The sequence below is a fragment of the Gymnodraco acuticeps genome, unplaced genomic scaffold, assembly GCF_902827175.1.
Source record: "Gymnodraco acuticeps unplaced genomic scaffold, fGymAcu1.1, whole genome shotgun sequence".
In the NCBI taxonomy this organism is placed as follows: Eukaryota; Metazoa; Chordata; class Actinopteri; order Perciformes; family Bathydraconidae; genus Gymnodraco; species Gymnodraco acuticeps.
In genome coordinates, this window is record NW_022991180.1 from 2,416,009 (window position 1) to 2,442,170 (window position 26,162).

The 26,162-nt window shown below is 40.8% G+C and overlaps 2 protein-coding genes across 6 annotated transcripts in view; one reads left to right on the forward strand and one right to left on the reverse strand.

Moving 5' to 3' along the window:
- Positions 1-3,130, forward strand: part of LOC117560958 (equilibrative nucleoside transporter 1-like) — a 40,210-nt gene extending 37,080 nt beyond the window's left edge. For all 3 annotated transcript variants that reach the window (XM_034238118.1, XM_034238116.1, XM_034238117.1), the window contains exons 12-13: positions 1,162-1,361; positions 1,583-3,130. In XM_034238118.1, coding sequence (XP_034094009.1) covers positions 1,162-1,361; positions 1,583-1,694 — 312 coding nt within the window. In that variant the 3' untranslated portion in view covers positions 1,695-3,130. The remainder of the gene's footprint in view (positions 1-1,161; positions 1,362-1,582) is intronic.
- Positions 3,131-3,872: 742 nt separating this feature from the next.
- LOC117560957 (atlastin-2-like) lies at positions 3,873-25,157 on the reverse strand. Of its 3 annotated transcripts, XM_034238113.1 has the most exons (15): positions 25,045-25,157; positions 18,711-18,877; positions 17,837-18,049; positions 13,818-13,949; positions 13,541-13,645; positions 13,391-13,441; positions 13,246-13,302; positions 12,782-12,874; positions 12,399-12,537; positions 12,157-12,284; positions 11,643-11,699; positions 11,487-11,558; positions 10,637-11,068; positions 7,325-7,339; positions 6,206-6,787 (listed from the first exon to the last, which is right to left on the reverse strand). In XM_034238113.1, the coding sequence occupies exons 1-15, from the start codon at positions 25,115-25,117 to the stop codon at positions 6,650-6,652; spliced, it is 1,872 nt and encodes a 623-aa protein (XP_034094004.1). In that variant the 5' UTR covers positions 25,118-25,157; the 3' UTR covers positions 6,206-6,649. The 3 variants fall into 3 exon arrangements, with proteins under 3 accessions (XP_034094006.1, XP_034094004.1, XP_034094005.1); XM_034238115.1 differs by lacking the exons at positions 6,206-6,787; positions 7,325-7,339 and adding an exon at positions 3,873-6,193; XM_034238114.1 differs by lacking the exon at positions 7,325-7,339.
- Positions 25,158-26,162: the final 1,005 nt, after the last annotated feature.

Consider the following 26,162-nt stretch of genomic DNA (forward strand, 5'->3'; position numbering starts at 1 on the left):
AAACTGCAATTTGAGCTCGTTTTTGCTTTTCTAATCGCCCTACACCAGTGTTTCTCAAACCTTTTCATACCAAGGACCTCTTAACCAATAAAAAAACACTCGCGGACCACCTAACTCCACAAATATCCAAAACAAAAAGCCTGCTTACCACTCCAACAGTTTATAACAAATTACAGCCTAATAATGATACCTTAACCTTCTCTATATCGCCTCGTTCACACATTAAATCAACAATACGAATACAACTACAGATTATATAAGCATTTTTGTTCAAATGCCATTTAAAATGCTCAGGTTTTACACCTCTTATGAAATGTAGACTACATTTATTACGGAGTTTATGTCCGAGCCAACAGACTCACAGATCATTGGCTACTGAGAGAAATGCAAAACACACCGCATGTAGTACGACACAAAGCTCCGCTGTGGATTTTCAAAACAAAATACAGTTAAACTATGGTCGCAGGCCCAAGTTTAACTCTCTGAGATCTAAGCCATTTTTTCACATGTTAGGCTCGCGTCGGCTTTTTTTTGTTGTAAAAATGCTATTAAAACATGAACCTTGGTAACCATCGGGCTGGCCTGCATGGTCTGCCTACAAAATAAGAATAAAAAAACTTTTTGCAGCCCCAACAACAGCCTCTTCATGTAATGCTTCATTGGATGCACATATTAGATAATAATCTCTATCTCACTCCTAACACATCTAAATCTACTTCCAGCCTGGAGAAATGTTCATAAAAGATATCCATTGTTTGTTTTCAACGCTTCTTGAAATCTAAAAAAAACCACATCGTTTTTCTAGAACAGATTACAAATGGCCTGAAAATGGTACAAACAAGTGGCAACATGTGTGACGAAGGTGTTGTGCTGGGCTATATCATGCAATCGAAAGTGAAACGTAAGCTCGCTCCATTGCGGAGATATTGCCGCGAGAGTGCGGAAAACTTAAATAAATGTATTTAATATGTGACATTTTACTAATATACTCACGGGCCACCAGTGGTCCGCGGACCACACTTTGAGAAGCACTGCCCTACACTAACACATATACTCTACATCAGTGTCTGCAGGACATAGAAACATCCTAAATGATGTTTCAGTGTTATAATGACTCTCAGTCTGTCCCTGTGGCTGATGTTAGTGTTTCTCTCTCTGCAGCCGGGGAAAGACAGCATGTGGCTCCCCGTCCTGGTGGGTCTGAGGATCGTCTTCATCCCTCTCTTCATGCTGTGTAACGTCCAGCCTCGTAACTTCCTCCCCGTGCTGTTCGCCCACGACGCCTGGTACATCTTCTTCATGATCTTCTTCGCCTTCTCCAACGGATACCTGGCCAGCATCTGCATGTGCTTCGGACCCAAGTAAGAACTACCCTGTGTCAAAACTCTTACATTGAGACGGGATTATATTAGTCCTGGCAGATTCTTTCTGCTGATTGGACGATAAGATTGAGTCCAGTAAATCAGTAAAAGTCTTCTAACTCCTTATATATTTATATTTCCCATGATGTTGAACGATCCCTTGTCTCTAACGGTGAACCTCTCCTCCCTAATGGATCTGTCCCCCCTTTGTCTCTGTGCAGGAAGGTCCCACAGCATGAGGCGGAGACGGCGGGGGCCATCATGGCCTTCTTCCTATCCCTAGGCTTGGCGCTGGGCGCTGGTGTCTCCTTTGCTTTCAGGGCCTTGGTCTAAGAGCTCCAGAAGACCCCTCATTAGACGTAGATTAGACGACCCCCCCCCCTCAAACACTGCCTGTCTTCACCCGCCAACAGCCTCTGACTGAGAGGAGACGGCAGACTAGAGGCCCTCGGTCTTCTCAGATGTACATTAGAGACTCATCCAATATAAGCTAAACATGTTGCTGAATATACGTCTTCCAACTCAGCAGCACAGTGCGAAAACTCGATGCCATTTATCAAACAGGTTGTTCCTCTGAGATGAATTGAAGTTCAGAGGGCAACTTGACAAAAACCAAAAGTGTAGTAGATCAGTTGTAGCGGACTCGTCATGTAGATGTTTTTTAATTTTCCAAGATAAGACAAATCCCAGGCAGGTAATGAAGACTGTACATGAAGCGTCCTAGAGCCTGATTCATAAAAATGTTTTATGATCAGTCACGTACTTTAGAAATCACATGAAGTTATGATGGTGTGTAAAAAAAGTCCCAACATTTTTATAAATGAGGCTCTTAGATTCTGGTGTTCGGATAGTCTGCTTAAACCAGTACATTTTACCCTCAGTTTGTAAACTGTGATCCTGAACGCTACTTTTTTTTAAATAACTTCACTCTGTACTGTTGCAGCTTTTAAACTTTGATCAAACCAAATACATGAAGACACGTGGAAATTATGAATTTTGAAGGGAGGGTAGACCCATCAAACGGCTCATTAACGTGCCGTGTGCAAACCGCTTCGCTCAACGCTGCTTTCAGTGTCACCTTAGTCCGTAAACTTCCTATTTAAGAATAAGCACAGAATAAATCCTGAAGACGAGGTTTTAATCCACAATCTGAGCCACTAACTGCTGAGTACTCATTGTCTTAGAGAGTGCTGACTGTCTGTTTGTAGATTTAGATGAAGAAGCACCAGCGTGGGTCAATTTGGTTTATCATGTTTCTGTCTAGATTTTCAGCCCACAGGATGACGTTCATACTGCTACTGTGTCTTCCTGTTAAACCACATTTGCCACATGTATTTTAGAATGCATGACGTGAAATGTGCCATTTGTGAGTGAGATAAGGAGGATTTTTTTTAATGTCATGAGTTGGCTTTTTCATTTTTTTATGTAAGATAAGTTTTGTATCAGTAGTTTTTAGTATTCTGTTCAAACTTTACCACTCGGCTCTTTGAGTGAGTTTTGTTCTCATGAATTGGGAGGTGCCTATCAGTGTTATATATTTGTGGCCTTTTAGATGCTTTTCTTTCTTTTAAGTCTGCTTTAGTTGTACATGATATTATTCATACCAGCTGTATACATGCTAACTGCCTGTTTGTTCAAAAGCACAACGTTGGTCTGTTCTTCCGTACTGTGTATTGTAGTTTGTATGGGAGTCATGGATCAGAAAATGTTGATCATATTTGCAGCTTAAAAAAGTTCTGTGATAAAATAAAACTGTATTTTTAAGAATCTGGCTCCTCCTGTTGGTCATTTACGGAAATGCACTGCTCAACATTCAGCCGATCAGGTAATAAAGAAATCTGGTTGTTGCTAATATTCATGAAACAACTGGACTCAAACGTATCTAGACTTGAATCTGAGTGTACATTTACGGCGCTCCTCTGCTGATAACTGCTGATCCTCTGCATGTGACTGAGTAATGAAGTTAACTTTCCAGAAAGACGTCTCGGTGTTAGTCACAGAAAGATTTAAAATCTCAGTGACTTTTATGGCACAGATAAAGCAACTTTTGCCCCTGTTCAAATATAACTGCTCTAAAATGTAAGAATTTTACATTTTGAAATGGATACATAAGTGGTAAACTTTAAGATGTGTTAGTTTTTCTTAATTGCTTAAACATTTGAAATTAAGATACATTTCCACTTGCATTAAGACACTTTCTTCCTAATTATACCCTATAAACACAAGCAATGAAGTACGGTGCTGGTATCAAGAGTAAAAACATCTTAATTACCCAAGGACTAGTATACTGGCTTCAATCCCGTACAGACACAGGATGCTTAGTGTTCAAAAAACAGTTTGTGCCATAGATGACATGTGTTAAGTGCTTTAAAGAACTTGATATAAAACAAAAGTCTTAAAATGTGTGTTCCTGAGTGACGTTGAAATAAAATATTTATTTTCTGTCATTTTGTTCACATGAAATCATTTCCAAGTAATCATTTCCTAAAAAGAAAAGACGCAAAGGAGCAATTGATTTATTCTTAAGGTAAACATTTTATTCAAAAATAAATTACCGGAGACATCTTTAAAAGGCAGACAGACATTGTCTCCGAGCCACTCGTCACAATCAAAACATTTTCCTATCAGAATCAAAATATTCACACCACATAACGTCCGTCCTAACGAGAAGGAGATAAACTATGTAAACCCTACTACAGCAGCAACTTATCCATCTTAAACCACAGACTGGTGTTAGGTTGATCAAGGAAAAAAACAGCCATTGTCCACTGATTCACTATAAAAATGTACAAAGTTTATTTAAATATTTAATCCAACATATACATGCCCGATTTGTACTATGTGATCACAGAAAGAGAGAGGCTGTACAGTTCAGAAATGTGGATGGAATCAACGAAAAGAGCAGAGAAACAAGTCAGAAATAAAGATGGGTCCAGGTCTATTTTATCAGTATTGGAGAAATCGAAATATTCATCCGACTCCAGAAAGAGAGGCAGTGGATACAATCTTAACTCGTCGGTTACAGGAATAGTTCACAATGTTTGCAGTATAAACTCATCACTTTGTTCCTGAGTAACATGAGAAGATTGATACTACTAGTCTTGTGTCTGTCAGGTAAATGTGAAACTGCAGCTAGTTAGCTTAGCATTAAGGTGAAACGGCTAGCATGTTCAAAAGAAAGAAGTAAAACATGGTCAACACATCTAAAGCTTACTTAACACATTTAAATTGTAAATTCAACTGACAGGACATATATTGTGGATTGTCGAGCTTTGGATGTGCTGGTACAGGCCAATTTATTTAATTTCGAAAGTTTCACCCCGTTAAGCTAACAGCATTAGCTTTTGGCTGCAGTTTTATTTTCAATCCAACATATAAACAGCTTCAATAATCACACCTAACTCTGACTCAGGGAAGCAAATAAGCATATTATCCAAAATGGTAAATTATTCCTTTATGAAATGTGAAATAGGAGTTTGAACTAAATAAAAATATATTAATTTAACTCCCTGGAAGTAAAAGAAGGCTTCCAAGTGTATTCAAAGTCCTTAAAATGCAACGAGAAACATTTAGAGCTCGTGCAGCTTTCATGAAATGGTTCAACATGTCGGTCCTCCCTGGCTGCCTAAAAGCTCTTAGCTAGTTTAGCGCTATGACAGAGTAGCTCCTAACACCATGCAGAGTCAAACACTGGCGGTCCGCTGCGGGACACTAAAGGCCAGATAAAACACGTCAGTCCTACAATTAAAAACACGTCAAAATCAGCTGAGAGGCTCGCAGCTTCCTATAGTTCTCTTCAGGATTACAATCAGAAAATAGAGAAAGAGAGACAGAAGCAACCGGAGCCCAGAGTGGGATTATGTTACCTGGTGACAAACTGAGTGTGAGCAGTGAATGAATGGAGGCAGGCAGGTGAAGTACTTTGATTTGTGCACTCTTCTGAGGACAGACATGACTGTTCATGCCTCTCCAGATTGTAAATAACATGACTTTACATTTACTTTCACTTATGTAGAATCAATAAAAATCTGTTTCCTGAATCAAATAATAAAATTCACACGTGAGTCAGCTCATTATTATTCGCTAAATTACTTGTGCTTGTAGGATGTGTTAATTAACAGACTGAAGTAAATCGAGCTCCCGCCTATAAGACAACACAAATTATTAAATGGACAAAACCGTTTCATTTTGCATCCGTTTGTTGATTACAGCTGCCCACAGCGTTGTCAATTTTCCCTGAATTACAGCTCAATTCTGAAGCGAGTGTAGTACGCTACCAGCAACAATGTGTGTGTGTGTGTGTGTGTGTGTGTGTGTGTGTGTGTGTGTGTGTGTGTGTGTGTGTGTGTGTGTGTGTGTGTGTGTGTGTGTGTGTGCGCGCGCGTGTGCCTACAATACAAGACGCATCTTTTACAGCATGGCACACCGGAGGATATGCCTTCAGGTCCTGATTTGGCGAGAGGCTTCTCTGCTCGGTCCTCTTAATATTAAAAGGTACAGCGTCTGCTCTGAGGCACTGGGGGGCGATGTAGAGCAGACAGAGAGCATCAGGTCCAGCAAATAGAGACGGTGGCAGCGATGAGATGATGGAGGACTTTTTGGGGAAGGGGCTAAAAGAGGATCAGCTTTGGTGTTGAATTAGTTCCACAGTTCTAGGTTTGATCACATTTAGCGGTGCACATGGCGGGGGGGGAGGAGGAGGAAGAGCGTCAGTGAGTCTTTAACTCACTGACTCGCTGCGAGCCCGATTCTGTCAAGCTGGCTTTGATAGAGTTAACCACCGTCTGTCTGACGTTGTCTTCCATATAATGTTCACTGAGCGGCTTCAAAACCTGCAGGAGAGGAGGAGAGAGGGGGTTTGTGTGAGAATACATCATTAAAAGTGTCCAGAAAACAGTCTTAAAAAGGGGGCAAAGAAAGTGAAATTAAAGATTTGGGAAGAAAAAAAGATTAAAGTGAAATAAATTAAGGAAAACAAGGTGTAGCGTCCAACTTGGAGACCACAGACAACAAAAAAACAACAACCCAGGATTCACAACGTAACTGAAGAAAATCTCAACTGAAAATAACAATAAAGATTATTAAAAAAACGTTTTGGCATGCTTCCTTTCTTTGAGATCCTGAGATGGGCTTTGCCTGTCGCAGTTACATTCAGTGAAGCTCAGAGGACGTCCAGGGGTTAAAGCTTAAGAGTCCAGCACCATTTGACTGAATAATATGCAAAAAGACGCCAGCAAACTGCAGGAGTTTCCATAAGAAGTTTAACAGAGTGTAAATGTGTCCGGCAGCTAGATCCTCTTCTTGTAGTTGTTGTTGAGAGGAGACAGAGCTCTGAGTCCTAGCGAGGCTCCTGATGGGAGGGAAGAGAGGAGAGAGACGGGCCACGCCAGGCGGCTCTTTACGGGCTCCAAGAGTTTGGAAAACACCTGAGAGAGAGCAGGGAGGAGCGGGGGGGTTACAACGAGGAACAAGAGAGACGGGAGGAAACACACTGGAGCAGCAGGAGGAAGATACGGGAGGAGAATGGGGAGAAACTAATAAGGACTGCAGAAAAAATGTCAAAAAAAGTTAATAGTAGAATTAATATTTAGTAATATAATAATATTTCTAAAAATGTTTTAGAATAGTAAGTCATAAAACATTTTAATAATTATCTTACTACAGAATCTTATAAATAAAAACATAGTATAATATGTGAATATATAAAAATCATTTAAAAAAAGTCAGAATATTGTATGCAGTAAAAAAGTCAATAAAAAAAAAAAAAGTTTAAATAAAAATGTGTAAATATGTGAAGATGTGAATTTTAAAAAGGGGAAAAGAAGAAAGACTTGAGAATACTTGGGAGATGTTGAACCAAACGAGTGAAAAGAACAGAGGGAGAAGGAGGGGGAGAATGGAAAGGAGGCAGGATGTTTGGAACGACGCAGAGGATCAGAGAAACAGGAAATGACATCTCTCACCTTTCTGAGGGTCTTCTGTAAACAAGGGAGGGAGGAAGAGACACAAAGCAGAGGAAGGAGGGAGAGTCAGAGGAAACGAGAGGGAGGGGTTTGTTGTGAACCCCAAAACATTCATGAAACACAAAACAGAAGACAAACAAACTTCATATCCTCCTGAGTGAAGTCTGAGGGTAAAAACTGAGGGAGGAACGAGAACAAATAAAAGTAGGTAATGACAGAGTGTAAATGAGGAGGGAACGCTGGAAGGTGTTTTAAAGTTTGTGAGATGGATGTTAAGACAATCGTAAACATGGAGTGGAAAAAAGAAAATTAAACGTGAGAGGATTCTTGTTTCTAAGTCTAGAAACCTAGCAATAAAAAGGTCAACCAGAGACAATTCAGGGAAAATCTAAGCAAGTACAAAAGCAACATGAAATAAAACACATTTTAAATATATTACATTTCACCTGCTTTAAAAAAAGGCTTATATTTGATACATTCTTATAGTAATACAAATCTAATATTTGTATTTGAACTCAAACAAACATTTCTGATAGGGATTACTTCAACTGGAATATATATCTATATGTATCAAGTGTCACATTTACAGTTGGAAAATAAACCACTGCTCTCTGGTAGACTAACAACGCCAGCTAGGGCTAACAAAATGAATCAAAAAAACCTTTTCAAAACAATTTTTTTAATAACTGGTTGATAATTGTATCTATGTTTTACCAAGCTAAAATGCCCCAAATGTGCCTGTTACAGCTTCCCTTTAAGCCCCAGCCACACGAGGACGATAACGGTCGTATCTGCTACAGTTCACTATCAGATAGACGGTTCGGCAACACGAGGCCGACATAGAAACGCAGAAAACGATAACGGGTCCCTAGGTGGGTAGATCTGCAAACGAAACGCTCTGGGGGGCAAACGGCTACGCCGTGTTTACGCCTATACGATCATTTCCTGATAACGTTGACGCAATAGTCCCGCCTCTCCTGCTCAGAGATCAGCTGCTGGGCTGGCAGAAGAGGGGGAGGAAAAGAGAGGCTCCGTTTTTTATTCTTATATGATTATATAGAGTCGTTATTCATTTGTTTTAAAGCTCAATAAATAACAAAGAAGACCTTTGACCGGCACTTTTCTAATTTTGTCCGGAAGATTTCAACTTTAACGGACCGCCGAAAAAAAATCTAACTGAAACTCTACCGCACGGTCCCCTCGTCCCTTGGAAGAGGCGGAGAGGTGGGTGTTTGTCATCTGCTGGTGGACTACCGGAGAGAATTACAGCAGCAGGAGCAAACGCTTGCCTCGGGGAGGGAGAAAAAGAGCCAGAGCGTCCACAGTGGAGAATAAACAGAAGGGCAACCATGGCAACCATGGCAACCATGCACGGGAAGTCTTCTTCGCTACTTTTGTGGCGGACTACAGCGCTACTTACAGGCCTGGCATATGTACTACAGCGTCTCCAGCGCTTTCGAGCGGTCTCGTGTGAACGGACACGTTTCTGGTGCCTGTTGCGTGGGGACGGAAGACTTTTTTGATAACGATTGCGGTCCGTTTGCGTTATTGTCCTCGTGTGGCTCCAGCCTTACGGTACGTCCACAGCAGCTTTAAACAAATCTTCCAACGCTTCTCTGCCCATTGACTTTGAATGGGGATGACGTCACTTTGCCTCGCTTTTCGCCGAACTGCATTGTGGGGGAGCGAAGCGAAGATTTCCAGGATTTTCAGGATTCAAAAGTTGAGCAATGTTCAACTTTTGAAGCTGAGCTGGAAGCGTCAGCCAATCAAATCCCGTTTATGCAAATCTGACAGTAGAAGCGCTAGCCAATCAAACCGCGTGTAAGCAGGGAGAACCAGACCGCAGTTCATTTCCTCATATTCCAAACGAGAAATTACGGTAGCAAATCACCCGGTTCTTTACGACCAGAACTATTAACGGGATACAAACCGGAGGAACCAGGCATGGAGGGAGGTGGCAGAGACAGTGGGTGAAACTGGTAGGTTTTCGCCTGTTTGGGGAGTATATATATATATATATATATATATATATATATATATTAGTGCTGTCAAAATTATCGCGTTAACGGCGGTAATTAATTTTTTTAATTAATTGCGTTAAAATATTTAACGCATGTGCAGAATGGCCCGCCCCATACGTGCCACCAGTGGCAGCGCCAGGGTATGGCTGGGGTAGGCTACACCCATACCAAGAAATGGCTTAGCCCCACCATGAAAAATGATGTTAAAGTAAGCGAAATATAGTCTGCCAACTCGCGGAGTAAATTGCACAGACAGCAGTTAGTAAGATTGATTTCAGCAGCCACGGTTTTGAAAACTTTTGTCACGTAGTGATCGTCTTCTCAATAGAACATCTTTGATAACGGCGTGGTGTTGTTGCAGGAAGTCCCGACGGAGAATACTTTTGCTGTAGTACGGGGTGCACATAACTGGTACGCAGGTTATGTGCGTAATCTGAAATGCGTACCGTCACTTGTGTCACAAAGTGCATTTGCGTACCGACGTACTTGTGAAGCTTTTCCAGAAGGCGGTTAGATCACCGGACGACAGAGTCGGTCTCCGTGTGCACAGACAGGGCTGCTGTTAACGTCAGTCTGTACAACGGAATTGTGCCAAAACTACGCCAACCGGCTGCGGAGGGAGACTCCCCCCCACTTCACTGGAGAACTGCGCTAAAACAGCTGATCACAACGTTCACACTCTGTGGTCACGAAGTACTCCACTAGCCGCCGCCCCACCTCCCTCTGTCGACTTTCCTGAAGTACTCCCCCGTTGATAGAAATCAACACGTAATGAATTAAGACCCCACGGTTTGATGATTGATAGGTGTGTGTGGGTTGTCTTTCATTTTGACATGCAGAAAAATGTTATAATAAACATAGAGACTGTATGTTAAATGGATATATCCGCCTTCTTTCATTTATCTTTACATTCCCACAAAAATATACATCAATAAATGGCATATTTTGGACATAGTTCGAATGGTGATTAATCATGATTAATTAATTTTAAAGCTGTGATTAATCTGATTACAATTTTTAATCGTTTGATAGCCCTAATATATATATCCCCAAGCTTTCAGACACGCCCAGCTCCAACATTTTCAAGATTTTTGAAAAGCTGCTGTGTGGACGTACCGTTAGTCAGTTACCTAGTTCAAGCTTAATGTTAAAGCAACTATTACAAAAATAGCTATCAAATTGTTCATTAGAAATAACATTATTTCCCGCAACAGATTATCCTTACTCCAGATATATAAACCTGAACACACACACACACACACACACTCCTCTTCCTCTGATGACCCACCTGTTCCCAGAGGGTCTCTGCCACCAGGTCTATCAGCGTCCCCACCTCCCTGAACTCTCCGCTGTACTTCACGTACGCCCAGGCGCAGAGCGACAGCAGCGCCACGCCCATCGCCAGGTTAGCCAACGCCGCCAAGGTGCTGAGGCCGATGAAGCCCGTCACCGCGGAGACCACGTAGGTGACAAACATGACGGCGAAGAGCGTGGCGGGCGTGCGTGCCGTGTAGAAGATGTTCTTGCCGTCGTTGTGCTTGGTGAAGTTGGAGAAGGTCTCGTCCAGCTCGCCCTCCAGCTGGTTCTGGTAGCGCTGGCAGAACTCCTCGCCGCCCATTTTCTTCACGGAGCGGAAGTGACGCACCGAGTGCTCGCGAAAGTCCTCGTGGAAACGCTCCAGGTCTGTTGGGGCGAGGTACGGCTTGTCCCCACCGCAGACCTGACGGGACAGAGGAGAAAAGTGTGACCAACAGGAGAGGAAGAGAATCAATTTTTATTAGACATAATTATATAATAATACTACATTTGATTTATATAGCGCTTTTCCTGGTGCTCAAAGCGCTTTACAAGCAAGTAAAGAAGAAAAAGAACAACAAAAGTAAAAAGTGCTAAACTAGGTGGAATAAGGGCGAGGGGTTAGTGGATTAGGAGTTGAAGGCAAGAGTGAAAAGGTGAGTTTTGAAGGATTGTTTGAATAATGTGAGAGATGTTTTGAAGGAGTAGTGTGCTGCTAGCTTCCTGTAAAACATATTGAACCATGACTTCACACCAGTCTCCCTAAATGACACCTTTGGCAATCCTTGGGTTGTGTAATTGAATGTAATACAGATGAGTGTTGAAATAAATCATGTCCGTACCTGCTCCATGTTCCTGGCGTACATGTCTTTGGCTCCTGCCACAGCAGTCAGGTTGTTGGCTTCTGCTGTCGCCTGACAAACCGGAGGAGATGATGAGTTTAGGATTCAAACCGAACTAGAACCATACCTAATGAGATCCCTCAGACAGTAACTGACCTGCAGCATGGACTTTGGGTGAGGCAGCTCCTCCCCTTGGTAGATCTTTATGTAAGCCTGCAGGAATGAGATATTACACAGATTACCAAACCAGTGTCTCCTGTACAATGTTCTGCCAGCTGACAGAAAATCAACAGTCTGGTAAGGACTTTCTTAGGATTCACACACAGCAACAAATGGCACAATGGGTGGTGTTTAAAAAGAGGATTAAACCAACAAAAAAAGATGGATTTAAAACTGAGACATAATTTAAGTGATTATTAGAACATATCAATCATAAAATTGTGTCTTTTTTATGTCAAAATAAACAAAAATGTTAAAGCTCTGCAAGCCATAAACAGAAGGCAAAAAAACTTTATAATTATTTTAACATGTCTTCATTTTACAATTGTTTTTTTTCATATGACACCACTGTTAAAATGTCTAATTTTGCTAAAATGCCAAAACAATGTCAGACAACACACCCTTATCTTTTGCTATTTGTAAATTATAAATCTACTGCACTTTGCAGCACCTTGAAGTACTCCAGGAGATCTCTGCAGGTGACTTTGTTTCCTCCGATCTCCTTCTCCACCAGACGCTCGGGGGCCAGCAGGAGAGGAACCAGCCTGGCCAGCTCCATTTTGAAATCCCCATCGATGTCTGAAACACACAAACACACACCTTGATTGTCCTCTGCAACAAGCATATCAGTCCGGCTCACTTTAGCCATCGCTCTTCATTATTAGAGTATTATTATTGTTCCTGTTTGCTCACCTTTCAGCCTGCCGTCAAAGTAGGGGTTGGTGGCCACCTTGAGGCCGGGATGAGGCAGCAGGAAGCAGCCGATGTTGGAGAAGCAGGAGTGGATGTGCTTCCTCACGTTCTGCAGCTCTTCATGTTGGTTCTGTTTCACCTGAGTCAGCAGAAAACCATTTACTCTCACAGTGAAAGTGTGTGCTATTTCCTCTCGTCATTGACTGATGAGTGTGTACACAAACCTCTCACTAAGCAAATGTACACAGAGCTGAACAGACTCTGCTGTTAAGCGTGTTAGTGCTCTTCAAAAGAGGAGCGTCTGACAGGAGCAGTGAGTGTGTGTCCTGCTGCATAAATATATTTAATGATGTGTTCAACTATAACTTATCAATTATTCTCACCTGTAGTCTTCTATCCAGGAAGTGGTTTCCACCTTCCAGTCCGTAGCTGTGTTCATAAGGATAACACCAGTCCCGAATCAGGAACATCAGGGACTGAACACACAGGAAAATAACAACACAGATGACAATTAAAAAAAAGTTAAAAAAAAAATAAAATAAAAAGTGTGTCTATATATTGATTACTTAGATTTAAAAGAATCATTTTAAGATTTATAATAATAATTTTAGGATTTTCTTACTAACTTTTTAACTTATATGTTCCATAACGTTCCTGTTTTCAGATACAAATTCTAATGAAATTGCATTTCTCAATTATATTGATCTAGTATTGATCTATATTGACCTGCTGTGCAGCCACATGTGTAATTATTATAGTATATGTTATGGACTAGGATCATTGTCAACGGTTTATATTAATACATTAGGACAACATGCATGTACACAGTCAACAGAGGCGTCAGTACCTGGAAAGGTTTCAGACAAATCTCTTCCATTGCCAGGCGGCCATATTCTGTGAAGAGCTACAGATGGGAGAAAAACAAATATGATCAGCAAACAAAAGTCACTTTGGGGCTACTGTTCCGTGGGAGTAGACAACACAATACCAACCTGCAGATGCTGCAAGTCGTCCTCCTGTATGTTCTGGGAGAGATTGTACACCTGAGAAGAAGGAAGACAAATATGAGACATAAATACTGACATTTTTAGAGAAAAAAAAAGCATATTTTTCACAAGACAGGAAGTGCTTTGAAGTGTCACCTGCACAGAGCTGGTCATGGTGCTGAGGGCGAACACAGTGGCACAGTCCTTTATGGTGGACTGGCTGTCAAACGCTCCCTGAGTGTCAACGAGCAGCACAGCAACCTGTTGGGACGAGAGGGGACACATTTAAACTGCTGCACACTTCAGCTTGACGGGGGCCTGGGTTCCTGCTTTAATTGTTTATGCATGTAAACGTCACGAAGAGAAAACAAATGTGATATTGAGCAGATTCTCCCAACGCTTTTTTGTATTGATTGTTTTGATTTGTGTTTACCTTGTTGCCATCAGGCTTGTCGACCACAAACACTTCGCTCCAGATCTGAATTCCTGTGGTCTCCCTCTCGCAGCCTCCTCTCCAAGTGAAGCCAGTCAGCGGCTCATCATCTCCTCCCATCCACGACTTACCCTGTTGAAGAGGGGAAGAGGGAGGAAACAGGGGGATATGAAATATTGGTTAGGTTACGAAAAGATGGAAAAATCCCCATAGAGTGATAGAGGTGCAATTGGTAAATTGTTAGAGTAAGAGGCAGAGATTATTGAGAGAAGGTAGAGATAATGGTACGAGAGAGAGAGGGAGGAATGGGGGGAAAAATGAAAGAGAGAGTATGGGTGATTGGACTGAAGTCCACCAACATGTGGCTTAGATTACCAGCTAAAAGAAAATGTATTTTATTTTTTAAGTGGTAAAAAAAAAAAGGATTGTAGAATTGTACTGCAGTGCAATTATGCTCACTAGAAAAAGACGATTTTTTTTGAGACATTTGAAAGTATTTTTTGCGACCCTGTACTCTTTAGCCGTAACCCACCATCAGGCCTGACTTGGACAATCCTTACACTGTATAATAACAAGCCAGTCATGTAAAGGTGTGATGTAGATTAAGACCAAAACAAATCACTGGAATTATTATCAGATCGTGGTAAAAAAGGTAAAAGGAATTTACTCTTGATTTAATCTGCAGCACTGTAGCATCTCAATTGACACAAGTTATACCATCATCCTCATGGTTAGAAAAGTATGGTGTGTACTGAGTAACAGGTATGAACAGCTCACAGGATGACATGTGACTCCCACAACAACAACAACAAGAGTGGCGCTGCAGCAAAAGGCTTCAGTTTGAGACTGAACCCACCACAACAGATTCAAAATCAACTGTTTTACTCATTATTATAAAGCAATCTTTGTCACTGAAAGCCCAAAAGATCAGATGAAACAACAATGTGACCTTGTTATTATTTCCACCGGACATGTCATGAGATCTGCTGACCACAAATAGGATATGAGTAAACAAGCCTCACAAACAAATGCCTGATTTGAAATGCAAAGTATGCATGAACACTGATTCTTGGTTTCTAGGACAGGACATCTGTGCCGAGTGGCTCAACAAGGATCTTGTGACAGAACAATATGACCAATCTCATTTGATAACAACAAATACCTGCGATCCAATAATATTAACATAATCCCACAACTGCCAGTTCTTATTTGTAACATAATATATGTTGAATATAAAGGACAACAGTCTGAACAAATAGCATCAGTGTTTGGGAGAAAAATGTGAACATGTGCAGATCTGGTCAGAGTTGCATGAATGCCCAAGTTCATGCTGCCCAACAGCTGTGAGAAAAACCTTCTTCCGTCATCTTTCCAGAGAGCGTGTGCGTTCATGAGAGAGAGAGAGAGAGAGAGAGAGAGAGAGAGAGAGAGAGAGAGAGAGAGAGAGAGAGAGAGAGAGAGGAGAGAGAGGAGAGAGATGAGGAGAGAGGAAAGAGAGAGAGAGAGAGAAAGAGATTAAGTGCAAGTGTGTGTTCATGAGAGAGAAAGAGAGAAAGAGAGAGAGAGAGAGAGAGAGAGAGAGAGAGAGAGAGAGAGAGAGAGAGAAAGAGAGAGAGAGAGAGAAAGAGATTAAGTGCAAGTGTGTGTTCATGAGAGAGAGAGAGAGAGAGAGAGAGAGAGAGAGAGAGAGAGAGAGAGCGAGAGAGAGAGAGAGATTAAGTGCAAGTGTGTGTAAGGTGATCCTGGCTCCTTCTGAAGGACTAGTTGTTGATACTTGTGTTGGAGCGAGCCACACAGCTGTTGGATGCACATGCTTGAAAATGTGTTTGTGGGTTTGTAATGTACCACTTTGTATTATTAATTACACAAATGATATCAAAGGTCAGTAACCACACAGGGGAATTACGTTTATTGGACCAAAACTATTGATAGACTAACTGTATACAATAGTTCTCAAACTCTTATTATGAAATGTAATTATGATCGGTAATGATAGGTGGAAACCAGTTAAACCACTCTTTTCATTCAGCTGGTTGAGTAAGTGTCTCCGTATGAGATCAAACAGGAAACACTTGTCTATGCTCGTCATATTGTGCTTCACATGCCAGTACTGGGCGTAATATCATAGGAGGTTTCTGTTCATTCAGCCAACCTGTCTACAATTTCTACTCATTGTGATTGTTGCACAATAATAAATCCCCAGAGGAAGGACAAGTCGTGTTTACCTAGCTCATGTAAACACAGCAGAGGCATTTCACAACTACAACAAGTGTGAACAAGTGATATTACTAATTTAACTGACACTGAGCTCCAGATGAAAATGGATATCCAAGTTATACATAATGTATCGCATGACTTGACTTCTCCTTATAGGTAATTTATGTGCAAAAAAGGGACTATCCAAGGCCAACTGTTTTTTTTTATTGATTAAGTTAATACTTAAATATCTGTGTCTTTGTCAAAAATGCAAATTGAAAGTTAATAATTGTAACATCTATATGAACTTATCTCCTTAGAGAACATGTAGGATTTAGTAATAAATACAATTTATTTTGAATAAATCAGTAAATGGATTATTTAAATGACAGAACATCAACAGGTACAACTATTTTAATAATTATCATTTATTTTAAAAAAGATTTTTGGGCAACCAGTGCCTTTATTCAGGGCTCGACATTATAAATGGCCCGCTGGCCCGGAAGCACTATTTAGACACCCCGGGCCAGCATAACGTACTTTCCACTTGCCCGCTCGGGCCACTAAAAATATTGCTTTAAAAAAAAATATATTGTCCTGTGGTATTGGTATTTTGACAAGCAATTTAGTTAAATTGTTTCGCTTATCAACTCTACAACATAGCGTTTCGTGAGTCCGTTGTCGTTGTTGGGTGAAAAACAAACAGCTGTTTGCTGCGGAGCGCAGCGCGAGCAGGCTCCCGTGAGCGGGAGCCTGCTCCTTCACTACAGACTATCGCGCCACCTAACCATTCGCCAAAATGTTTTTAATACCAGCGGTAACCGGCCGGGAAAAAAAACTATCTTCAAATAAAAGAAAGTCACCAGAGGAGTTAAAGGAGAGTGACAGGGAGCATGATAAGAAGAGGGAGAGAAAGTTTCAGCCAGCTTGATCGATGGAGTTGGCTTTTAGTGGTGCAGTGACGTATCCTAAACATTTTATAATCTTTCATTAGATTTAAGATTCGAAAATGATAAAAGTAGGGTAGACATGTGGATATTATCCGGCTGAACAAAACGTGCATTTATCAAACAGGTTTGTATTCCACAGACCTTATTCCCAGCTATTTTCCAAAACCCTGTGGAGAAATCCCATTGCTTTTTGTCGAGGGAACCAGCAGCTTACTTCCTGGTTTTAGGACACGTCACTGGCTGCACCTCTCAATATGATGCCAATATAAACAAGGTCTTCTGTCGGCTCTGTACATCAATGCCGACCTATGCTGACAAGTAAGTGAAGAGTAGAAAAATATAAAGGTATTGGCTATAGGGAAATGTTCCAGCAGTTTAGGATAATGAAGGATCTAATCTAATCTATAGCCATTACATTTCTAACTCCTAATGACAGGAAGGCAGAAAGCGCATTATACAAATAATAATACTCATAATAATAGATGACATGTTTTAACAATGACCACAATATAATTATTTTAATAAACCAAATATGAACAATTGAGGGAAATGAGGAAGAACTGATGATTCAAATGTTGTAGTACTAGTAGTAATGTAGTTAGTGCATACATTACTATTGCAACAAATGTGTTAATTTTCCTCATTATTAGTCGATGTTTTGGACGAATGCTCCGGGCCAGTGGTTACAATGGTGGGGCCAGTGATAATACAATTCCACCGGCCCAGAGGGCCAGTGGCATTTTACCCTTAATGTCTACCCCTGCTTTATTAGAGTGACAGTTTTGAAAGTTGGAGGCAGAGTGACGCCCACTTGACATAAAGCACTCGACTGATTAACTTCTCTATTACTGAATGAAACCTCACTCCTCTCACCTGACTGTGCATGAAGCGCAGCATGAAGTCCAGCAGGAAGGACTTGCCCTTCCGGAAAGCTCCGGCCACGGACACCACCACCACGTTCAGGTCCTTGACGTGGTCCTGCAGGAGGATCCTCTCCAGCGCGGGGGCGTCCAGCTCGAAGCTGTGCTCGTTCTCGTTGGTCACGACGATCTGGATGGGCCTGGCCTTCTGTTCCTCCATCGCGGCCTGAAGACATGAGTTTGCTATCAATCAGGGCTTTCCCTGGCATCGAGAGAGCATTTAAGTGATTACAGTGATGAGGAGGCAGGTTTCAGGGAGGAGGCAGGTTTCAGGGAGGAGACAGGGAAGTGAAAGCTGAGATCAGCAAATTAAGTGTCTGAGGGAGAGTAGGACACACAGAGGCAAAGACGCACCTAGATTTAAATGTAAAATACACACAGTGCCACAATAAAAAACTAAACTAAAAGCCATCATTTTCATTGATATTGTAATTGTTATTTGAATAGCAATATTAGAGGGAATGATCATTTTTTTTTTTAAACATAAGTCACATTTTCATTGATAAATAGATTAAAATAATCAAGTTGACAGATGATGTGTGTAGAATACAGTCTGTAGGCCAGGACTTCACTGCAGCACTACAATACTTTATTCAGATACTTTTTTACATATTTTGCCTTTACCAAATATTGTGCTTATTGCAATTTGCACAGTGCCCTATTCAGTATTATGATAACATTTCCACTACGGGGGAGCTGTAATGGTACAGCATTACACTTGCCTATTCCCTTCCTTAATATGTACAGCATGTACTCACAAAAATAAAATCCTAGTTTGACATGGTAATACACAGGAATATATGGCAGGAAATACATTAACATCTTACCTCTTCTTCCTGAGTCTCTTCATCTGGTGAGGGGCTGATGAGTGTATTTTTGCCCGAGTTTGAGGCCGAGGTCCTGGGGGGGAAATCATCCTCCAGGTCTTCGGGCTGGGCTAAAGGAGGCCTCTTCTTTTGCCGTGCAATGTGGACATCTTCCACACCACTCAAGCCTTTAGATAGCCGGACAAAGTCGAGACAGAAAGATTCAATTACAGGGGTTGGATAACATCAAGCTGCATGTCAGTGAGACACATAGGCTGAAGGGAGAAGGAAATTAATGTGGAGGACTGGTAAAGCAGGAAGACTAAAACACGCTTTTCTAAGGAATACATTTGATTGTCATAACCTTGTTTGCATGAGAGACTGATTATTATTTCATAGAAGTTTACAAGGCAAGATAAATGGCCTTTAGGTGGTCGAACTGAAGATCTTTCCAGCTCTCTGTGCTGGACTAAATACTGTTATCCACCCCGGTGTTCCCATCTAGGTCAAGCGCAAAAATAGCCTTGTTCTGAAAATCACAAAGGACTTGCAAAAGGGACACAAGAAAAAAAAGATAGGACAATTTTTTTCACTTTATATTCTCAGCCATTTCGAGGTTTCTGTGAGTCTTTACTTTACATGTAAAGCACGTTTCCTTTAAAAAAAGGCAGGATTCCTTCCTTCCTGTCAGTTAAAAAAAACTGCAGTATAAGCAAGTGTGCTGAGCCACAAACTGTAATGCATGACAGAAAAGTAGCTTGTCTTGGCGGCCTTATTTCTTAAGGCTGATCTGTTTTATTGTTGATATATATATATCAATGTTGGCACTGTAAAATGTAAGAACTGAAGTCCAAGGTGACGTCTTCAAATGTCTAATTGTGTCTGACCTACAGTCCAACAGCCAACATATTAAGTTTAAATGAAACCTTTGAAGATCCAATTTGTCTTCAGTTTTCAGAGCTCTAAATAGAATTCTGCAAAATGTAAGCTGAACAAATTCTGTTTTGCCTTTAGTTTTTCAGCGTCCTGTTTTGTCTACTTCTGGGATTTCACACAGAAGGAGATCCTCATTTTTTAAACCTCCTTTCTATATTCAAGCCTAGAAATAAACCCTGGTGCCGGACTAAGATGACACTCCCTGAAGTAAATATGAAAGTGGCAAACCCTTGGTTGTACACCACCTGACTGGTAGGACAAGTATCAAGCATTGCTCATTCAAATATTTCAAATGATTAGCCATTCATCTGTACCAAGTTTCCCACTAGATTATGTCGCACCACATTCAAATAAGGTTTCGGCAAAACCATCCCTTCCAGTAGTACCATCCTTGATGAGCACAGGCCCTGATCTACGTGATGTACACTGAGTACACTGAGCGGTTTATTGTTTCGGTTCCAAAAGCTCAAGGTGACATTTTGAACTAGCATTCAAAAAAATACTCCAAACAACCAAAGATATTGAAATCAAACATGACACAAGACAACAAACTGAAGCACCTCTGCCTCTGAAGACAGCGCTCTATAAAAGCCCTGAGCCAGGTTCTTTTTTGTTTGTTTTTCATGCAGTTGAATTGGGAGATCAATAAACGTGTGCCTTGTGCACATGGAGAGCACATTTGGAGGGTTTGTGCGGTAGAAACAAGTTTATCACAAATTGGACCTCTGTGCAGGGCCACAGGCGGTAGGTCCTAGTAGTTAGATTAGAAGTGAGCACACTTGTTAGATTTACCAGTACCTAAGTTAGAAGAAAAACAGCCAGAGATCACACCTCTCTCTTCAGTACAAAATAGCTATTGAGCATTCTCTCATAAGCATTTCCAATGACAACAAATGGTCCTCTATCACAAACATGGACGCTCTATCTGCTGGCCAAAGCCAAGAAACAAGTGACCTAGCGGTGAAAAACAAAAGCAATTCAGATCATGAAGAAACAAAAAATAAAACGAAATATTGAGAGCAAACAAATAAAATATGTAAAAAGAAGGTGTTGTTTTGCCACAAAAAAGATTCTACATCTTAGTTGTTGTTACACTTTGTGCTTCTTATATGTGGTAGCAGGGCAGTAAGAGTACGTGATATCATTGTTCAACTATAAGTGGGGCCTTTACAGATCAAACTGGAAGTGCAACAAACTCCCAAAGGGCAGCAGCAACGCTTTCAGCACGGAGCAGTTACAGTAATCTTCTCTGCACATAAATTAGCCCAGGAGATGTCATCAGTGTGTAGCAGTGCAGGTTCCCATGTAGTCCAGAGCAGCACTCAGCAGCATGAAGAGGCTCACACTGCTCTCCCACACAAAGACGCTATTCTGCTAGGAGTCTGTGCTGCAGCAGAAATGTGTGCGAGAGACGAAACACAATAAGCATGCAGGGAAGCATTACCAGCCAGTGAAAACCCATTATCTTTGCTGATCACTGGTGCACTCACACTTCACGATAAAGTGGCTAATGCACTGTCCCACTCCTCAGCTCACAGAAAAGAGGGCAGAACTGAATTAGCCACATTGCTTCTTATTTTATGGAGACACTGAGCAGATGTCTACATGTTTGTCTGCATAGCACACACTCCAACGAAAAAGTTGTCAAGGTATGAGTTTGTAAAGTACGCAAAGCAAAAAGCATTCGCCATAAACACATAAGTGGGGGGTCTATCTTTAAATATGCATGGCAAGAATAGAGCATGTCTACGCAAGCTAGCCTACATCTCAGCACTGTGTCCCAAACCAGCACTCCCTTCCCTGGACTCCTGAACTATATCTGAGGCAGACTTTGATAAGGGCATGGTCTACTTAACTTAACCAGCCGTCTAAATATGGGAATTTTAATACTTTAGTAACGAGGACATTTTGTTGGTGTAGGAATGAATACCTTTAGAAACATTTGAGAGTGAAGGAAAATGCCCAACTTCAAGTTTGTCAGTGACAAATACTCTGCAAGCAAGATTATGTAAAGTATGTGCTGATGTTGTTTGTCCTGACATTTCACATTTGGATCGTGAGAGTGAACACTGGCACCGTTTAGAAAGCAGGGCAAATTCATGCCAAAGCCTTTCTCTCTACTGTTGCCACACTGATTATTAGTACCAGTGCTTCTAATGCAGACTTTTAACACCATCTTGTGACATTAAGGCTATGCATTTCAGATCATTTGAAGAAGAAACAACCAAGAATGTATAATATTATCAAGACAACAAGACTGCAGGGACTTAGTTCATGAAATGTGGATGAGGAATCCACTGTAGCCTATTAAGATGCGGGTACATTGACTTCTCCTCACACCAGCAGCAATAGACAACCTCACACGGCCTGCTTGGACAAGAGTCAAAGAGGGCAAATGTTCAATTGCAGCAAGCAGACCAATCAGGAGTCTGCGAGGACAAAGTGCAGATTAAGAGCAGCAGGAGTTAGTGAATGTTGTTGCCACGGAGTCAGCTGGCCAATATGAAAGTACACATAAGGGTTATCATGATAAAAGACTCCTGAGGCCTGTACTACGAAGCTGGTTCAACCTAACCTGGATATGTTTGAGTTAGCCGGTTGGCCCAATTCAAAACATATGCGCTCTCGCTAAACTGTACTACGACGCTGGTTATCAAGTGGATCGCTCAAGCCAGCCGTGTCCTATCTAGTTAGGTGCGCGTTCACATGAAAGGGGTGGTATTAGGAGCATTCGACCAATCACAAACATGGAAAAGCACACTGACAGCGCAGCGTCATACTTCCTGAATAAAAAGTTAACTTTAATATTAGACATATGAAGAAGTTAAACTTTAAACATCCATGACTTAAACACTTTATCCAGGATAAAAGCCACATAGCTGCACCTGCAAGGTGAATACAGCTGGCAAAAGAAAAAGTGTTTGAATGCGTACATTAACAGGTTTATGATATCACTGCCCCGTCTAAAACACGATCTGACTTTAAATTACATTTGACTCGAGTGTTTCGTCAACTTAATGTGTTGCTTAAAATAACACTTCTGCATACAGTATGTGACACTGTGAGTGTTGCACGGCCAGATACGGCTCAGCTGACTCAAATAAGGAAATATATGATACATTATGAAGTGATATGAATGATAATGGGACACATCGACGTCTGCACTCACAGTGCCGCTGACTGTAGGCAACGTAATGTTACTTTGATCCGGTTACTTATGTTGTGGCAGATATTTAATTAAGCTTTCTTAACATAATAGTATAGTTATAATAGTCAGATTGCTTTGAAGATGGGAGGTGATTTTGGCCAGACGTCTTTCCTGCAACGGCAGTTTAAACTGTATTTCCTCCGCACACTGAGCTCTGATTGGTCAGCAGGCGTGGTGCTTTTGCTGAGTTGATCTCTTATCTTGGAACATATCCTGCTTCGGAGCACAGACTAGGTTCCAGGATAAGTCACCATGGAGATCTAGCCCGCTAAAAAGTGAACCTGCTTCGTAGTACCGGAAATCCCAGAAGTTATCTTGCTAAACGAAAATCCTGCTTCGTAGTATACCCCCCAGGTTAGCCGCACAGCATAAGTTACCATGGAGATCTAGCCTGCTAAAAAGAGAACCAGCTTCGTAGGACCGGAAACCCAGAGTTTTCCCTGAAGTTAGCCGGCTAAGCGAAAATCCTGCTTCGTAGTATACCCCCCAGGCCATACCTCAGTGATGAGCCTTGGAGAACGACGATTTGTAGTTTGCCTACACGTCTTTACAAGGTTTAGAGAGAGGTTACAATAACTGTTGGTGTGCTGGGGTAGATTTGCTTTAACCATTTTGTTTATGTTGTCATTTTAGATTAGGAAAAGGATATCAGCTTGTTTTCTCCTCTTTTGAGATGGCAATAGTAATCATAACAAATTCTTTTTCAGATCAGTCATTTAGTTTCTAGGTGCATAAAACGTAAGTAGTTTAAGCAAATTACTTAGTTTAATACAAAGCTGTTCAAAGTGAAAAACTATTTGCAATTTTAACTTGTGTCAACATTAATGATTGATTATGAAGGCATCCTATCCAGTAATCCAACTAAACAAGGAGCTGGCTGTATCCCCATTTCCTCCGGCTGCCAAGAAGCCATGTATCTCGAGCCTACTGCTTTAAATGCAAGGTACAGGTGAAACAGATAGGGAAATTAAAAAATGTTACCAATACCAAATGGTAATTTTGTGGTTAATGAATAAAAACCAATGATCCGGATATTATAAAAAAGGAATCCTTAACATTGTAGATTCTTAAGAACTGTACCCAGAGAAATAGTTAAGACATCTACTTCTACTAAAGTGAACAACTTAGCTACAAGATGACATAATCATCACTTTATCTACAAGTTGTTTTCAGAGGACAGAGTTAGCCTCGCAACTACGTGGATAAGTCTGCTGGCAAACTGAACAGCCTAATAATAGGGCTTTTAAAAATACACATGTCTTTAGTGGGATGAAAAGATTAAAGTGTGTGTGTTGTGTTAGTAAGGCAGAAACCCTTGTTGCACAAAGCGGGCTATTTCAAAGTTTAGAAACGATTAAGCCAAATCATGGTGAGTGAGCATCTACATGTAGGTTTACAGACAAGAAACAACAGATCAGCTGGTCCTCGCGGGCCAGGTGAAAGTGACGGGCCGGACAAACGAGACAACAGGTGTCACGGATAATGTTATATCCGGGTCAAAATCTATTTCTTACACAGTTGGTGGAAAAAGTACTCAAATGTTGATTTCAAGTGCAAGTAAAAGTCCTGCATTCAAAGATTGGTCCATTTCAGAATAATATATATTGTGTTTTTATTATAAATATTGATAGTGTTATCAAAGCTGGTAATGATAGTTTAAAATACTTTGGATGCTGCAGGGTAGCTTGTGATTTTACTCCAGGTAAAGTCTTATTTAAGTGTGTAACTAAAGGTATTAAATACATGCAGTGGTGTAAAAGTACAATATTTACCTCCAAATTGTAGTGGGGTGGAAGAACAACATAGCGACATACCTAAGTCAATAACAAGTCCCTCGAAATTGTACTTAAATACATTACTTGAGTGAATATACTTTACACCACAGCACAGCACCTTTTCAGCTTAAGTTACACAGGAGAAAAGCTGTTTTGACAGCGCCAAACACACTAACAACACGTAACTTATTTAAACTAGTAGTCACATAGTTTGGACTGTTTTAACAGAGACACATTCTGACACGGGGCACCATATTTTTCACAACACCTCTCAAACTGAAAACAGCAGCTAACGGAAAAGCGAGTTTGCCACTCTCAAAGACAAAGACGAAAGGAGAAAAAAACACTTTAAATGTTAATCCCAAGCTTCTTAACTTAAGCCTGCGTAATCGATTCACTGTCATACATCTACTTGACGAAATCAACAAGGGTTTACCTTCGTCAACGACTCGGCTTTTGCAGTTGGGCTCGAAGTGATTTCTGCTCCTCAACCCGCTCACCTCCGCCATCTTGGACTGCTCAAATCTAACGTGTGTGACGTCAGATGAGCTTTTTCTTCTTCACGCTTCTGTCTGCTGAAGTTCAAACCTCCACGAGGCTGCTGCTGCAGAATGTAAACTATGTTCAAATTCACAGAAACCAAAACAACATGTGTTTTTAAGGCTTTTAAAAAGGTAGCACATGTTAACCTTTACTTCATATTCTGTTCTTGTACATATCCTATATTCGATTGACATGTAGCCTATACTTTTTGCACTACTTTGTATTTTGTATTTTTGTGCTTTATAGTAGGCCTATGTTGCATTGTTGGAGGAGCTCAGGTCAGAATAATTTCATTGGCATTTCTACACTGTGGCTTTGTGCATATGACAATAAAACCTTTGAATTTGGTTCAATGTGATTATTGTGATAGTCCAAACAATATAAAGTCTGGGACTATAGGTCATGTTTCTTTATTTAGTTTATGAAAACAAATGAATAAACACATTTGTATCCTATGCAGACATTTATGACTCCCTCAGTATGTGTTCTTTCACTGGGTTTGTTGCCAGAATCCATTTGTATCCGAGAAGTCATTTCTTAAAACCCATGAAGGCTATATTTGTTTATTTGTTCATTCATTTATTAAATTAATTATTTTATATGTGTTTCTATTTCCTATTTTATCATATAGCTTATTTTTCCTCAATGTTGTATAGCTCAGACAGGCATAATAGTTTGTTACTATTTGTTTATTACTTACTCAAATAACTACTATTACTATTAATACATTTTTATTGCCAAATACTTTGGATTATAATATTCTAATACCTGCCAAACTGAGTACAGTCTATGATGCGCAACATGCTAAACTGCAATGGTCAACATCGTGAACATTAAAAACATAATTTTTTTAGCATTGGCCTTTTGAGAATATAAGGATGTTAGCTTTTAGCTCAAAGCACCGTGTCTTAGTCTATCTTGTCTAGTTTGTGATAATATTCATTCACTTATCCACTCACTCCTTGTTACAACACCAACCTCTTGTGGTCACCAGCAGGCCTGATAATGTTC